Source organism: Gekko japonicus, unplaced genomic scaffold, assembly GCF_001447785.1.
Source record: "Gekko japonicus isolate JY-2015 unplaced genomic scaffold, Gekko_japonicus_V1.1 scaffold2189, whole genome shotgun sequence".
Lineage (NCBI taxonomy): Eukaryota > Metazoa > Chordata > Lepidosauria > Squamata > Gekkonidae > Gekko > Gekko japonicus.
In genome coordinates, this window is record NW_015161468.1 from 120,024 (window position 1) to 137,247 (window position 17,224).

At 50.0% G+C, this 17,224-nt stretch overlaps 1 protein-coding gene across 1 annotated transcript in view; it reads right to left on the reverse strand.

Annotated features, from left to right (window-relative positions):
• The window catches only part of KCNH6 (potassium channel, voltage gated eag related subfamily H, member 6), a 126,504-nt gene that overhangs the window by 69,923 nt on the left and 39,357 nt on the right, over window positions 1–17,224 (reverse strand). Inside the window, exons 3-4 of the mRNA XM_015429128.1 lie at window positions 4,152–4,307; window positions 1,813–2,021 (exon numbers count right to left, since the gene is read on the reverse strand). Of these exons, the coding sequence (XP_015284614.1) occupies window positions 1,813–2,021; window positions 4,152–4,307 (365 nt within the window). The remainder of the gene's footprint in view (window positions 1–1,812; window positions 2,022–4,151; window positions 4,308–17,224) is intronic.

Consider the following 17,224-nt stretch of genomic DNA (forward strand, 5'->3'; position numbering starts at 1 on the left):
TATCGGCCTGCTGCTTCAAGCTGGCTGGCTGGAAGCCTTCCTCCCCCCCAAAAAACCCCCCCAAAAGGTGTTCCAAAGGGGTGGTCCCCCCCCCCTATTCTGCCACCCTCATTTTGCATTCTTCTGCAAGCACATTGACCTGATTTTCTGGCCCCAGGGCTGCATCTCAATCAGTGTTCCCTCTAAGTTGAGTTAGTGTGAGCTAGCTCACAGGTTTCTAGCCTCTGGCTCACACATTTTTGTCCTAGCTCAGGAAGGAGGGCTCCAGAACAAACTGATTTATGCAGCAGCCGAATTGCTCGTTCACAGCTTTAATGCCAGGAGCTCACAAAGTGGAAACTTTGCTCACAGAACTCCACAGCTTAGAGGGAGCACTGATCTCAATAGGACTGCTGGTCTTCAGCACTCTACAACCTCCACACACACTGCCACGCATGTACCACGAACCCCGTCACACGCTACTTTCCCCCGCCCTTCTGTGGGAGTGGGACAAAGAGACTGAGCTGCTGTTAAATAATCAGTGAGTCCCCTGAAACAGCAGCAGCAGCGGTGTGAAAAGCAGGCAGCTCTGAACCGGCCCGTTGGGCTTCTGTGTCGCTGGCCAGCTGGGCAGGAAGGGTCACTTGCAGCCGCCTCTCTGCCTTTCTGCACTTTCCCAGGCGCATGGAGTGTCAACCTGGGGAAGGCAGTTCAGTTAACCTGAGTGTACAGTAAGCCACACAGATTTGGGGGGTGGGATTTTTCAGTCTGCACAGAATATGACGGGTTCCAGCACACGTCCAAGGTAAAAAGGACCAAGGATCTTGAGGCCCCTCCCTGGGTCCTTTGGCCGCCTGCAGAGGTAGAAGGAAGCATGGCTGATGTTTACTGACATCAGGGCGGTGGCAGCGCAGGCCCCTGACGGCAGCTTGTCCATCGACTGCCCTTTTTATCCCGCCCTCAGCAAAGGCCTGTCAGCTCTGCTCCCGTCACCTTCCTGCTAGCTAATGACCCAGTATCGACAGGATGGTGTCATGACTGATCAGGCATCAGCCCTGTTGCCTAGCAGCACCCCTGGGAAGGCCGCTGTGCCCGCCCTGCTCCCAGGCCTCCAGACAGGCACGGCACTTTCACGGGGCTTGGGGTGCCGGGCGCCAGCAAGCGTGAAGCCATCTGGATAAGTGGGTGAACCATCCATCAGGCCACAATAAGGACACAATAAAACAGTCGCCTGTCTTGTCCGGCACCCCATGTCCGATAGGGAGCAGCCACCAGGAAACCCACGAGCAGGGCGAGATGGAACTGTTTGGCCCCCCACTGCTGAGGGATCCACTGCCCTTGACCACGAACTTCCTAGAGATGCTGGCAGCCAAATTGATGGAGAACAGAGCTCATCCTTTGCAGTGAAGGGCTAGTGTCCCTCACCCGCTCTCAGGCTCCCCTCCCATATTAGATGGGCCAAACGTTCAGAAGACTATCTGGAGTGATAGAGCAGAGATCTGCTCCATTGCATCTGGGTGCATTTCATTTTACTCCTTCTTGTCCTGGGAGCAAAACTCCTCCCTTGAGGGTCACAGTGTGCCTGAAGTACCCAGGGCCGGCTCACTCACTAGGCAGACTAGGCGATCGCCTAGAGCAGGCCGGCCCTTAAGGGCACCAAACTGCACCCGGCCCCGTACTCTGGGAGTTTCTTGATTATTTGTGTTTTTCATTCTTTCTAAAATGCATTTATTTTTTAAAATTGGTGGGCGCACCGGTGGTGGGAGGGCGCCAGAAGGGATCCCCGCCTAGGGTGCAAAATAAGCTGGGGCCGGCCCTGGAAGTACCACGTACCTGAGTGACCTTTTCTGTGACATTCTGGGTACGCTCCGTCACCTTGTGTGGTGCGATGATCTCGATCTCCGTGGTAGAGCCGGAGCGATGTTTTTCCAGGTTGAACTCCACAAAGTTGAGGGTGAACTGTGGGATCTGGCTGATGGTCCTGTACTTCATCAGATCGGAGTCTGATGTGGAATTCTGGCTGGGCTTCAGCTGGGAAGCTTCTGAGGAGGAAGGGAATTAAAATGCCATCAAGTTGGGAGGCCCACAACGTTTGCAATTGAAGAACCCACAGGTGTGCATGGCCTGAAATGACTCACTCGACACTGCAAAGGGACGGGGCAATTGGCCAAGGAGGACTGTCGGGCTTGTTGTAAGTGGGACGGCAGGATTTCAGTTTGGTGCTTGCTGGGGGCATACTTTTGTGGAATGAGGGAATCAAAGGTGGCCCTTCCAAATGAGGCAGGGCACAGCAAAAGGGGCTGGCAGCTCATGACCCCCTTCCGTTCTGAGGACCATGGAGCTTCAAGGGGAAGGGGAATTCCTCCAGTGGGTGAGGCTTGGAAAGAGCTTTGGTCTGTCACTTCTGTTCCCATCGCCCTGACCACTACATGCTGAGCATCCGCAGGCAGCCCCTCGCCAGTTCTGTTCCGATGATCGCCCTGCCCGCTACATGCTGAGCATCTGCAGGCAGCCCCTCCCCTGTGGCGCCTTCTGCAGAGAAAGACGGTTGGTGCCCTCCAGTGCTCATTCGTGATGCTGCAGGCTGGTTCTCAGGCCTTTCGGCACCCCCTCCCCTCCCCACCCCACTCCAGTCAGCACAGAGTGGCAATGATTTTTCTCACCGGGCTTTGGGGGCGGGACAGGGGGTACTGGAGACGAGGGATGAGATTCCAATTGGAAATGTCTCACTGCCCCACTATGTTTCACCCCTTCTCCAAATGGGCCCTGTTTTCCCCTCTCCACTGGGGATGACTTTGTTCCTTCGACTGGGAACAGCCACCCCTGCCCAGGGTGGGCTAGCGGTCGGAGGACTGGGAGGACCTTGAGCTCGTCACATCATCGACCTCCCAACTCTGGTGAGGCTAAAGATGAAGGAACGAGGTAAGCTGCTCTGGGTCCCCACCGGGGTACAAATGAGGCAAATAAACAAACCAATTCATCCCAACTCATCTTCAGCAAAGCTTTTCCCGAATGACTCCAGAGTCGCCCCCTTCCCCTCACCACGGTCCCCTGACTCCTCCTTTGCAGTAGTATGTCCGAAAAGGATCTAGGGGTCTTAGTAGACCATACACTGAACATGAGTCAGCAGCAAGATGCAATTTGGGGTCAGGAAGCAACCTTCTGGGTGTGGAACAGTGGCCACTGGCGGATGTGGAGGGGGGAGGTATTTGTGAATTTCCTGCCTTGTGCAGGGGGTTGGACTAGATGACCCTGGAGATCCCTTCCAATTCTGTGTTTCTATGATTGCTCAAAATAAAAGGCCAGTCCACACTTTAAACCATATGCATTACAAGTTCTGGAGAAAATCCAGACATTTCGTTTGCCCGACGTTCCCCCAAGGCCGCCCTGTGTCTCTCCCCCCCCCACCCCTGACCGCTGTAACTCCCATCTGCTGCGGCGGCCCTGGCTGGAGAGCGCTCTGCCACCTTGGGCCTCTCACCTGTTCGCCATCCTTGGGACAGACGGTGGTGCAGGCTCTGTCGGGTACTTCTGGCAATCAGAGCGGCCAGATCCTCAAAGTTCAAGATGAACATGATGACAGCACCGTCCTCGTTTTTCACTGGGACGACGTCCACCAGACACCGGATACACGATGCTGTCATGAAAAAGGAGAGAGAGAGAGAGAAATGAATGAGGAGAAATGAGCCCAACAGTAAATAAAGAACTGTCAACGCCCGTGTCCTCCTGTGCTGGGACTTCCCCTGAAGTGACTGTGATTTTAATGTGCCCTTTGATAACCTCCGAGCTGAGTGCTTAGTTCTTGTGGCCCTTTTTTACATGCCCAGGGAAATGCTGATTGCCACTTTGGGGTCAGGAAGCAACCTTCTGGGTGTAGAACAGAAGCCACTGCAGGTGTGGAGGGGGGAGGTATTTGTGGATTTCCTGCCTTGTGCAGGGGGTTGGACTAGATGACCCTGGAGGTCCCTTCCAATTCTATGTTTCTATGATTGCTCAAATTAAAAGGCCAGTCCACACTTTAAACCATATGCATTACAAGTTCTGGAGAAAAACCGGACATTTCATTTGCCCAGGCCGCCCTGTGTCTCTCTCCCACCACCCCTGACCGCTGTAACGCCCATCTGCTGTGGCTGCCCTGGCTGGAGAGCGCTGTGCCACCTTGGGCCTCTCACCTGTTCGCCATCCTTGGGACAGACGGTGGTGCAGGCTCTGTCGGGTACTTCTGGCAATCAGAGCGGCCAGATCCTCAAAGTTCAAGATGAACATGATGACAGCACCGTCCTCGTTTTTCACTGGGACGACGTCCACCAGACACCGGATACACGATGCTGTCATGAAAAAGGAGAGAGAGAGAGAGAAATGAATGAGGAGAAATGAGCCCAATGAAACGGAGATGAGCACCGCAACCCTAGAGTCAGACTCAACTGGCTTTCGAGCAAGGGAACCTTTACCTTTTACCTTGATAACCTCACCATGTGGCCATAATAGATGAGGGAAGGATAGCGGGGTAGGGTTCTCCCCAGCTGCCAGGCCCTATTGAGGAGCTCTTCTGAATGTCTCCCTGTGTAATGAAATGAGCATTGCTGCAGCTTCTGAGCAATTTCCGCTTCTATGGCTTCCATGCCCCATTCGAGGTACTAGAGTTAATTATAATGTTTGTGTATGACATCAGCCGGATTGCCACTGTACAGTGACCAGGTGGCAAGCAGGTACTTTCTGCTCTTTAGTCAAACTTCTGAACCACACCTGGGAAATGCCTGGAGGTTTTTTGGGGGGGGAGGTAAAGCCTAAGCTGCAGTGGCTCAAGGGGTTAAGACTCTGAACTGCAGGCTGTGGAAGGTCGGTCGTTCAGCAGTTCGAGACCCGAGTGTGCCGCATGACGGAGTGAGCTCCCGTCTCTAGTTCCAGCTCCTGCCAACCTAGCAGTTCGAATGCAAGAAATTGCAAGTAGATAAATAGGTACCGCTCCAGTGGGAAGGTAACAGCGTTCCGTGCGCCTTGGTGTTTAGTCATGCCAGCCACATGACCACGGAAACATCTTCGGACAGCGCTGGCTCATCGGCTTTGAAACGGAGATGAGCACCGCAACCCTAGAGTTGGACTCGACTGGCCTTCGAGCAAGGGAACCTTTACCTTTAAAGCCTAAGGAAGGTGGGTTTTGGGGAGGGTCTTTAACAGGGCACAACGCCATAGAGTCCACCCCCTGAAGCAGCCGTTTTTCTCCAGGGGAGCTGATCTCTTGTCACCTGGAGACCAGTTGTAATAGTGGGGGATCTCCAGCCACCACCTGGAAGTTGGCAACCCTAATTCACACCATCATGACGCTTCTTGCTGGGAATGCAGCTGAGTTCTTCGGGTGGGGTGGACATGACACTGACATTAGGGTACAATTTAACTTTCGGGCCAGCTGCTTCTTCCAGCCCCTTTTTATGCTGTTGAGTCACCTGAGTTCTTCTGGTGTATTATGCCGTCTTCTCATATTTAGGTCTAGTTTCTAGACCAGCTTTTCCACAAGAATGCAACCTGAGCTACTGTGATGTACCTTTAGTCCGGAGTCAGTAAATGCTGCAGTTCCATCCCAGTATTCCCCACCACCTCAAGGTAGCAGAGAAGGACTTTGAGATGAAATCTTTCTTGGTAGAGGCCCAATGAGAAGTGAGGTGGAGGGCAGAACCTACTGTGCTCTTAGCTGCTGCGCCCGTCAGGCTCCCTTTGGATTGTCCTCACTGTGAAAACTCTCTCTCTGTTCCCCCAGGAAGGGGGAAAGAGCCACTGGTGTGCATGCGGTGGGTCACTGTCAGGGTGGCACCAGCCAGAGTCAGTCCTCTAGCATGGCCCCCCAGCAGGTAACAATGAGGGACCATGACAGAAAATCACCTTGCCTTGCCCTACTATTGGCTAACTTTTTCTATCTGCCACATTAGACACCTGACCTCCAGTCTGTTGGTCTATCTTCAGTATTGTCACAGACGAAACCTCCTCCTCCGACTCCACTCATACTCATGATCAGTGTGTTTCTACCCACCAGTTATTTAGTGCTTACTTATCAAAATGATGAATTTTGCACTCCCGTGACAAACTCAGAGCCTTGTTTGCAATGGGATTTCTCTGTTCTGTCTAATTGCTTGTAACCACTTGGTATTTGGGCTGTTGGGGGGGGGGGCAGTGAGTGAGTGTATGTGTGGGGGGAAACTGCTTTGCTTCGCTACTTCGCGATTGTTTTCTTAAGGAGCCTCCTGTATGGGAAGAATGTGAATGACCTTGGGCACCTTTCTCTGCTGGCCTGTCTTAGACAATAAAACAGTTAGGTTCGCAGGTGGGGTTGGGGTAGGTGCACACACTGGATTTTAGGCGGGCTGAGTGAATGACTTGATTGGATGGGTCTCTACTTGACACAGCTACGTATCTCAATAAACAAATCTTTAACAGAAGAGTGTTGTTGGGAGTGAGTTCATGCAAGAGTCTGGAGAATTAAATCAATAATGGGTTTAAATGATGGGCAGAAATGTATCAGCTGTATATTAGGGAATTTTTTTTTACAGTAAGAGCTGTTCCTGTTGACAGCAGAGGATAGCATTTACAATAATGGGTTTATATTACAGGCAAAAAGGTACCGGCTAGATATTAGGAAATGTTTCCTTAGAGTAGTTCAGCAGTGCCCTCCCCCCACCTCTGGCCATCTTCAAACAACAGCTGGATGAAGACTCATCAGGGATGCTTTAGGCTGATCCGGCATCGAGCATAGGATTGGACTAGATGGCCTGTATGGCTCCTTCCAACTCTATGAATCTGTGATTCCTTCCCAACTAATCAATAAGGTGACTTATAAATGTGTTACTAATGAAGTTCTCAAATTCTGCTGTAAATACCTGAATCGATGGATCATATTATCCATCGATTTGCTAGAGCAAAGTGTAGAAAAAGACCTGGAAAATATTGGTATTCTTGAATATCCCTGAATACCAGGATCAGTATTGTATTGGTATTCAGGTAAATATTCAGGAAACCCAAATTTATTTGGTTCCATTATACCCTATGGGCATGACTTGGCAAGTGAACTCAGAAGATATTTAAAGTTTGCTGAAAGATCTGTTTAACTTCCATGTGGCCCTGATCCAGGGTTTAGATATCCATCGATGGGGGCCACAGAATTCTACAGGAGAGGCACACTAAGCAGTTAGAAGAGCAGGGTTTTTTTTTAATAATTATATGAATTTTGGCTCCACAAATCCAACATCTAAACTAACCTAAAAAGGAGCTGATAGTATAATTGAGAATAGATATTTTTGAGGAAGCTTGTGGCAAGAAAGGTAGATAGTAAACTAAACCTACAACTCTAAACAAAATATCTGCAATAAAACAAGAATGTATGTGTCAAGAATTCCCAATCCAGGGAATCCTTGGTATGGGGGGAGCGGTAATTCAAACCTATAAAACCACACAGTCAGAAGCCAAGGGGCAAGCTTCTAGCCTTGGGAATCAAGAAAGCCAACCCTGCAAGGTAGGCTACTTGCAGAATGAATTTCAACTAATAATTAACCAGTATGTGGACACTTTAAGGTACTGGGATTACATTGAAGCTTCTGGAGTACAAAACAACCAGGTATAATCAAAGTATTTTTTTATTAAAGAGTGTAAGAATATTTCCAAATAGAAAGACAACCCTGCAAGGTACGTTACCTGCAAAATGAGTTTCCACTAATAGTTATCCAGTAGATAGACGCTTTAAGGTACTGGAATTAGACTGAAGCTTCTGGACTACAGAACAACCAGGTATATTAAAAGTATCTATTTTTTAAAAAATTAATTAAAGAGTGCAAGAACACTTTCCAAAGAACAAAGCAATGAACAGGGGGGAGGGGATCTAAGTTATAAGTTCTAGCTACACATTATACCCTAATTTATAGTCGCCGTGGGTTACTCTGCTCTCCTTGGGTGAAGTCCGGCAGCCCGAGCACACGTCCCGGTCGAGGTCCCGTAGGTCGGGGGAAATGCCGATCAGATGGGTATCCTGCAGCGCGGCACAGAAGCTGCACCACACGATCGCACTAGCAATTGCTCTTTGTGCGCATGTGTTGTTGGGCGCTATTGCGCAACCTGCGGAAACGAACAGCGGCGGGCACCGGATGCCATGGAAGACCACCGGGAACGCGATCAGACGCCTGCCCTTGGCCCGCAGTTTCCGGAAACTAGTACCTCGTAGGTACTAGTTTTTAACTCCGCACCTTCGGCGGGGAGCCACGGGTTCACCATGGGAGCATTGCGCTTCCCAGATGTTGGGGTGAAATCGCGCCCGGAAAATCCGCGGGGCTCCCGTGCCTCTCCCACGGTAACTTTGCTGTGTGACCGGGGCCAATGTTATGTAAATAGGCTATGGTTGGGAGTGGGGTGTGTTTGGGTGTGGGTTTTGCATGCTACTTAAACAGGGCAGTTGCCCTTCAATCTTCAGTCTTGTTCCTGAAATCACTAAATAAAGTAGAGCTGTTCACTGCAATGCGTCTGGAACCCAGTATTTAATACGTTGTGTGTTCATCTAATAATTAACAATTCATCTAATTGTTCAGTGACAAATGATGTGGCTTCTTCTCACATTATTCAAAGGCACCAAGTCAGACGTGTTAACTTTCTCATGACAAACCCCAGATGTTTCCCTTTGCTCTCTTCCTCCATGTCTCAGGCCCAAGTTTTGATATGAAGCCTGAACCAATGTTTTCATGCAAGAACAAGGGATTGAACTGGAGGTCCAGTTCTCCTTGACAGGCTCCACAAATCCAACATATAAACTAACCAAAAAAGGTGGTAATATTATAGTTAGGAATAGGAAGCCGTGGCTGAATGGCTACAGCAAAGCCAGTTGAGACTTAATCCCACTAAGATGGAGGTTCTGTACCTAGGTTGGGGGGGGGGGGATCGGGTCAGGAATCAGGCTGCCCACCTTGGATGGGGCAGAGCAAGGCCAGGGGGGGGCAGTGAAGTCCAATCAGCTTCCATATGCAAAAGACCTTGAAGGTTCCATATGCAACTGACATTCCAACTGCCTTGCGGGGAGGGGGGTGAGTTTGAGGTGTGGAATGCAGTGAAGTCCAATCAGCTTCCATATGCAAAAGACCTTGAAGGTTCCATATGCAACTGACATTCCAACTGCCTTGCGGGGAGGGGGGTGAGTTTGAGGTGTGGAATGCAGTGAAGTCCAATCAGCTTCCATATGCAAAAGACCTTGAAGGTTCCATATGCAACTGACATTCCAACTGCCTTGCGGGGAGGGGGGTGAGTTTGAGGTGTGGAATGCAGTGAAGTCCAATCAGCTTCCATATGCAAAAGACCTTGAAGGTTCCATATGCAACTGACATTCCAACTGCCTTGCGGGGAGGGGGGTGAGTTTGAGGTGTGGAATGCAGTGAAGTCCAATCAGCTTCCATATGCAAAAGACCTTGAAGGTTCCATATGCAACTGACATTCCAACTGCCTTGCGGGGAGGGGGGTGAGTTTGAGGTGTGGAATGCAGTGAAGTCCAATCAGCTTCCATATGCAAAAGACCTTGAAGGTTCCATATGCAACTGACATTCCAACTGCCTTGCGGGGAGGGGGGTGAGTTTGAGGTGTGGAATGCAGTGAAGTCCAATCAGCTTCCATATGCAAAAGACCTTGAAGGTTCCATATGCAACTGACATTCCAACTGCCTTGCGGGGAGGGGGGTGAGTTTGAGGTGTGGAATGCAGTGAAGTCCAATCAGCTTCCATATGCAAAAGACCTTGAAGGTTCCATATGCAACTGACATTCCAACTGCCTTGCGGGGAGGGGGGTGAGTTTGAGGTGTGGAATGCAGTGAAGTCCAATCAGCTTCCATATGCAAAAGACCTTGAAGGTTCCATATGCAACTGACATTCCAACTGCCTTGCGGGGAGGGGGGTGAGTTTGAGGTGTGGAATGCAGTGAAGTCCAATCAGCTTCCATATGCAAAAGACCTTGAAGGTTCCATATGCAACTGACATTCCAACTGCCTTGCGGGGAGGGGGGTGAGTTTGAGGTGTGGAATGCAGTGAAGTCCAATCAGCTTCCATATGCAAAAGACCTTGAAGGTTCCATATGCAACTGACATTCCAACTGCCTTGCGGGGAGGGGGGTGAGTTTGAGGTGTGGAATGCAGTGAAGTCCAATCAGCTTCCATATGCAAAAGACCTTGAAGGTTCCATATGCAACTGACATTCCAACTGCCTTGCGGGGAGGGGGGTGAGTTTGAGGTGTGGAATGCAGTGAAGTCCAATCAGCTTCCATATGCAAAAGACCTTGAAGGTTCCATATGCAACTGACATTCCAACTGCCTTGCGGGGAGGGGGGTGAGTTTGAGGTGTGGAATGCAGTGAAGTCCAATCAGCTTCCATATGCAAAAGACCTTGAAGGTTCCATATGCAACTGACATTCCAACTGCCTTGCGGGGAGGGGGGTGAGTTTGAGGTGTGGAATGCAGTGAAGTCCAATCAGCTTCCATATGCAAAAGACCTTGAAGGTTCCATATGCAACTGACATTCCAACTGCCTTGCGGGGAGGGGGGTGAGTTTGAGGTGTGGAATGCAGTGAAGTCCAATCAGCTTCCATATGCAAAAGACCTTGAAGGTTCCATATGCAACTGACATTCCAACTGCCTTGCGGGGAGGGGGGTGAGTTTGAGGTGTGGAATGCAGTGAAGTCCAATCAGCTTCCATATGCAAAAGACCTTGAAGGTTCCATATGCAACTGACATTCCAACTGCCTTGCGGGGAGGGGGGTGAGTTTGAGGTGTGGAATGCAGTGAAGTCCAATCAGCTTCCATATGCAAAAGACCTTGAAGGTTCCATATGCAACTGACATTCCAACTGCCTTGCGGGGAGGGGGGTGAGTTTGAGGTGTGGAATGCAGTGAAGTCCAATCAGCTTCCATATGCAAAAGACCTTGAAGGTTCCATATGCAACTGACATTCCAACTGCCTTGCGGGGAGGGGGGTGAGTTTGAGGTGTGGAATGCAGTGAAGTCCAATCAGCTTCCATATGCAAAAGACCTTGAAGGTTCCATATGCAACTGACATTCCAACTGCCTTGCGGGGAGGGGGGTGAGTTTGAGGTGTGGAATGCAGTGAAGTCCAATCAGCTTCCATATGCAAAAGACCTTGAAGGTTCCATATGCAACTGACATTCCAACTGCCTTGCGGGGAGGGGGGTGAGTTTGAGGTGTGGAATGCAGTGAAGTCCAATCAGCTTCCATATGCAAAAGACCTTGAAGGTTCCATATGCAACTGACATTCCAACTGCCTTGCGGGGAGGGGGGTGAGTTTGAGGTGTGGAATGCAGTGAAGTCCAATCAGCTTCCATATGCAAAAGACCTTGAAGGTTCCATATGCAACTGACATTCCAACTGCCTTGCGGGGAGGGGGGTGAGTTTGAGGTGTGGAATGCAGTGAAGTCCAATCAGCTTCCATATGCAAAAGACCTTGAAGGTTCCATATGCAACTGACATTCCAACTGCCTTGCGGGGAGGGGGGTGAGTTTGAGGTGTGGAATGCAGTGAAGTCCAATCAGCTTCCATATGCAAAAGACCTTGAAGGTTCCATATGCAACTGACATTCCAACTGCCTTGCGGGGAGGGGGGTGAGTTTGAGGTGTGGAATGCAGTGAAGTCCAATCAGCTTCCATATGCAAAAGACCTTGAAGGTTCCATATGCAACTGACATTCCAACTGCCTTGCGGGGAGGGGGGTGAGTTTGAGGTGTGGAATGCAGTGAAGTCCAATCAGCTTCCATATGCAAAAGACCTTGGAACGCTGGGCGGGACTGCACAAAGCAGCCAGTCAACCCAGCCAGTGTTCTGAGTGGCAGTTTTTCCGGCCTAACACTAAGGATGTGAAATTTAGAACGTTCATATAGAACTTTCATACTCAATGGTCAGCAAAAGACAGAAGAGACCTTCTCACTTCTGCAGGACTATACCGCATACCATGCAGTTGTGGACAGGTTTACATTGGGACCACACAGCGTAGCATTCAGGCAAGAATAAAAGAACATGAAAGACACTGCAGACTTGGGTAACCTGAAAAATCAGCAGTGGCTGAAAAGCTGGAAAACACATCCAATTACTATGTCAGATTACACAGGGAAGCCATTGAAATTCATAACACAATTTCAACAGGAAAGAAGAGAGTTTAGGGCATGGTTTCCTGTCCTGAAAAACACAAAATGCTCTACATCTTACAATAGCACTACAGGTAAGATTAGAATTCCAACAGCCAATTCATATGCAAAAGAACCTCCTCAGGAAAGCTCCTCCATTAGCATGTCACAGCCTGGGGAACTCCTACAGGATAATGACTCAGCCCTACCCCACCTTCCTGAGTAGTTATAAATTACCTGCCTACCATTTTTCTCACCTTGACACAGAGAGTACTCCATCTTTCTGTGTTATACCTCTGAGGATGCCAGTCACAGTTGCTGGTGAAACGTCAGGTCCACACCCATACAGCCCAGAAAATCTACAACTACTAATGAACTCTAGCTGTGAAAACCTTCAACAACAACTTGCCAGGGATGCTCTAGGCTGATCCTGCATTGAGCAGGGGGTTGGACTACATGGCCAACTCTGTGTGATTCTATGATTCTAACCACTTCTACCATTTGAGACAATGTGGGACTACCTGGAAACCTTTTTAGGCAAAGCAGAAATTTTGGGGGCCTCCAAATTAGTCAGGAAGGAAGTCTTTTTGCCTGTTTCCCATTATCACCATCCTTGATACCTGGCAACTTTAAAATCCCTCAGAAAAACACTTCTTCAACCACCATACTTTCAGGAGGTCATCAGAGATCACCTGTTCTGTTTCTTTTTGTCATGTGCATAGTAGACCAATTCACAGATCCTCAGGAGTAGCATCAAAATGCATGGGAGACTCTCCACAGGTTCACCTTTTGGGGGGTAAAGTGGGACCACTAGGCAGAGGAAGGTGAGAAGAGGGAGGGCATGTTCCAAATTCTGAGAGAGAAGTTTAAGAAAAAGCATGTCCATAAGAGGAAGAGCAGGAGTACATTTCCTGCTGTGGGATTGACCTGTGGTGCTGAATAGATACTTCCTTTGTGAAGATCACTCACTGTCTTCCTCAGTAGGCTTCTCTCGCTCAAGCTGCCCAGCACACACGAGGTTTCAGGAGATCATCAGAGATAACCTGTTCTGTTTCTTTTTCACAGATCCTCAGGAGTATCATCAAAATGCATGGGAGACTCTCCACAGGTTCACCTTTGGGGGTAAAGTGGGACCACTAGGCAGAGGAAGGTGAGAAGAGGGAGGGCATGTTCCAAATTCTGAGAGAGAAGTTTAAGAAAAAGCATGTCCATAAGAGGAAGAGCAGGAGTACATTTCCTGCTGTGGGATTGACCTGTGGTGCTGAATAGATACTTCCTTTGTGAAGATCACTCACTGTCTTCCTCAGTAGGCTTCTCTCGCTCAAGCTGCCCAGCACACACGAGGAGATAAACTCTGTCTTGGTCATTCAGTTTTTAAGAATCAGTGCTCTGGAGCCATCTTTCCTGGGCTAAGACAAAAAATGTGTGAGCCGGAGGCTAGAAAACTGTGAGCTAGCTCACACTAACTCAGCTTAGAGGGAACACTGACTTGGGTCTGTTCTAGCTATTGTCTTTGGAGACAAAGCTCGGGCCCTTTGCCTGACCATGTCTTGACCCGACCACATGTGTGGACTTCCCTGGGTACACAACACCCCTCCCCCCCCTCGGTCCAGATGACCCAAACATACATAGTCCTTTAAGTATGCGGGCTTTTTATGCTCCCTAGTGGAGTGGTGGACGACTGGAGCCGGAGCGGGGCCCCAGGCACTGTTCCCATTGGCTCCGGGGGCAGGATTGTAGCTGTTGGTGTCGCAGCTGGGGCTGTCGAGCTGCTGGGCTCTGGGCGGCTCGCCGGTTTGGGGTTGCCTCCATCCTCTCCCCCAGGAATCGCGCTGGCCACTGGAAGTGGAGGGTCCATTGCTTCTGGTCCCCCAGGGTAGATGTCGTCCTTGTCTGGGCCATTTGAGGCCAGAGGTACGACGCGGCAGCAGAATTGATCTATGTGTCACCTCCTCCATAGCTGTCCGTCCTTGCAGGCAACTTCATAGGACACTGGGCTGGTCACCCGAACCACTTTCGCTGGAACCCAGGTGGGACCTCGGCCGTAATTACAGGCGTAGACCGGGTCTTCAGGAAATAACCCCCCCGGGGACCCCTGGTCTTCCGGGTGAGCTCCGTGAGGCCTGGCGTGATCTGGTCCATGGGAAGAGTCGGACTCGACTGTGCGACTGAACAACAACAACATTAATGCCTGTGTAGGAAAATATAAAACATGTAGGAAACTTTTTTTTTTGCTCTTTTGCTTTTGCTGAGAGCCAGTTCGGTGTAGTGGTTAAGAGTGCAAACTCTAATCTGGGAGAACCGGGTTTGATTCCCCACCCCTCCACATGCAGCTGCTGGTGTGACCTTGGGTCAGTCACAAGTTATTTCAGAGCTGTTTTCTCAAGAGCAGTTCTCAAAGAGCTCTCTCAGCCCCACCTACCTCACAGGGTGTCTGTTGTGGGGAGGGGGAGGGAAAGGGATTGTAAGCCATTCTAAGACTCCTTCAGGTAGTGAATCCAATCTCCTCCTCCTTCTTCTTATTCTTCTTTCTCCTCCTCCTTATGGCTGAATGTTTACCACAGCTCCTGTGGGGGAGGGCAACAAATAAATGCTTTCCTTTCCTTGAGGGGCATCTAAACAGGAATTGCTCATATGGGAAGAAAGAGCAGCAGCATTTATTGGAGAAAGAGGGAAAAGCAGAGGGAAGGAAGTCAAGGGAGGACAAAGACGTCCTTTCATATCCCTGAGAATTTCATCCTCTGCAGCAGGTTGGGCTCCTGTCAGTGACTTTGGCTGCTGGTTGCCTAAGGCATGGACTCCATGCACCAGGTCCTTTCTGCTAATGACCAGCAATTCCACAAGCACAAGTGTTAACCAGTGTTTCCTCTAAGCTGAGTGAGTGTGAGCTAGCTCACAGTCTTTTAGCCTCCGGCTCACACATTTTTGCCTTAGCTCAGGAAGGGATGGCTCCAGAGCAAACTAATTGATGCAGCAGCCAAATTGCTCGCTCACAACTTTAATGCCAGTAGCTCACAAAGTAGAATTTCTGCTCACAAGACTCCACAGCTGAGGGGGAGCCTTGGTGTTAACCCTTCATCTGCCACTTTCCCTTGCCGTCATCCTTCTCCTCATCCGTCAGGAGCAGGGGAAGAGACTGATTTTGCCCACACAGCTGTAAAGAGCTCAGGTCCCTGTAATCAGGAACAGATGGCCAGCATCTCAGAACTTCAAAATCCACTGTGACGTCAGTGGCCTGTTGGACACAAAAGAAGTCAGGGGGAGGAAATCCCTTTGAGATCCAGCCTTCCGGGAGTTTAAAATCTGTATTTCAAGAACCAGGTAGGAAAGCAGCTAGGGTGTTTAATGAACACATCGAGTCCTGAGGCAATGGTCACATTGCAAGCGGTAGAATCTAGCCGTCTCCATTCCCAGCCAGCTTTACTTCTTGGGTTCTGATGACCTCTGTTGCTGTCTGTTTCCTCTGACTTCTTCAGGCTGCTGTCTCAACGGTGGAGCTGTGAATACATACTGATGCTTATAAGCCAATTCCATACGATATAAAACAGCTCATGTATGCATATTCAAAATACAATAATCGAGACCAGATAATCTTTCGTCCCAAAAGCTGGTCTCCATGATTGAATATGCATACAGGAGCTATTTTATACAGTATGGAATTTGTTTTTAGGCATCAATATGTATTCACAGCTCCACCACTGAGACAGCGGCCTGCAGAAGTTAGAGGAAATGGGACAGCAACCAGGTGATCTGTGGCCGCTTCTATTGTGAGTCTGTTTAGAGACAAAGAAGAGAAGAAGAAGAGAAGAGAAGAGATTGGATTTATACCCTGCCCTTCACTACCCAACAGAGTCTCAGAGCGGCTTACAAACTCCTTTCCCTTCCCCTCCCCACAACAGACACCCTGTGAGGTGGGTGGGGCTGAGAGAGCTCTGACACAAACTGCTCTTTTTCAAGGACAGCTGTGCCAGAGCTTGTGACTGACCCAAGGTCACATCAGCAGGTGCAAGTGGAGGAGTGGGGAACCAAACCCGGTTCTCCCAGATTAGAGTCCGCACACTTAACCACTACACCAGGGGAGTGGTTGATAACTTTTGTGTAAAAGGATTGTCATAGAAAATAATAAGTCATTTTAGGGATGCTATTTGTTGTCTACTACTTTTGTACAGACTTTTTTTGGGTGGCTTGCATACTTGCACATGCTTTACATCCATTGGTGTTTGATTCTTTTTTCTTGGTTTAGCCAAAGGTCATAGCAACACATAAATAACAATCTAGCAGTCTTCAAAAGGCTCGAAATATAGATGGCCTGGCCAGTTCTTGCAGGCATTTCTGTTGGCTGCCACTAGAGGCGGCTGCCTGCAAAGCAACAGACAAGAGGAGCGCCAAGCTGTGCTGAGGCCCCGCTTAGCAGCTGTGGCGGCGCCAGGTGGTGCACGACCTGTCGCGGTTTGCCAGTGTTCAACTTTCGGCAACTGCAGGACTCAGCGGGAAGGAAGAGAAGAGGACGTATTATTAGACCTGTGGAGAAATCCATTTTATTTGGAGGCCTGGGCTCGATAAAACCTCCATGCTGCCTTTCAAAAGGTTTTCTTTCTCTGGGCTGGAGACAGGAAGGAAGAGGGACGTCAGTAGTCCCCAAGCCTCACCAAGTAGCAACCATCAGACGTTTGGGAATGCTCATGACCTTCCTGGCCGGGGACCATGAGATGGTCCGCTCACACCTGTTAGGGCCACAGAGTTAGGGCCTGGATTGTCCTGGAGGTTTCCCCCAGAGTGGCCTCAAACCTGCACGTTTCCCGTCCTCCTGTTCTGGGAGACTGCTGAATGGTGGGGCGTGGCACAACCTAGGTCTGAAACATCCGGGCCTGCTTTGGCTCAGGGGCCCAGCAGCACGGGGGGGGGGGGGGGGGGCGCTTTCCCTCCTATGCCGTTTTGCAGGCAGGCAGGCAGGGGCCCCCCACTGCACTGTCCCAGCTGAGGAAACCTGCACAGGAGGCAGGGCTGACACAACTTTCCTCCCCCTGCCCTGCACTCTGGGTTTGGAAATTCCTAGAGATTTCAGGGGTGGAGCCTGGGGGGGAGGGCAGGATCTCTGTCCGGTAT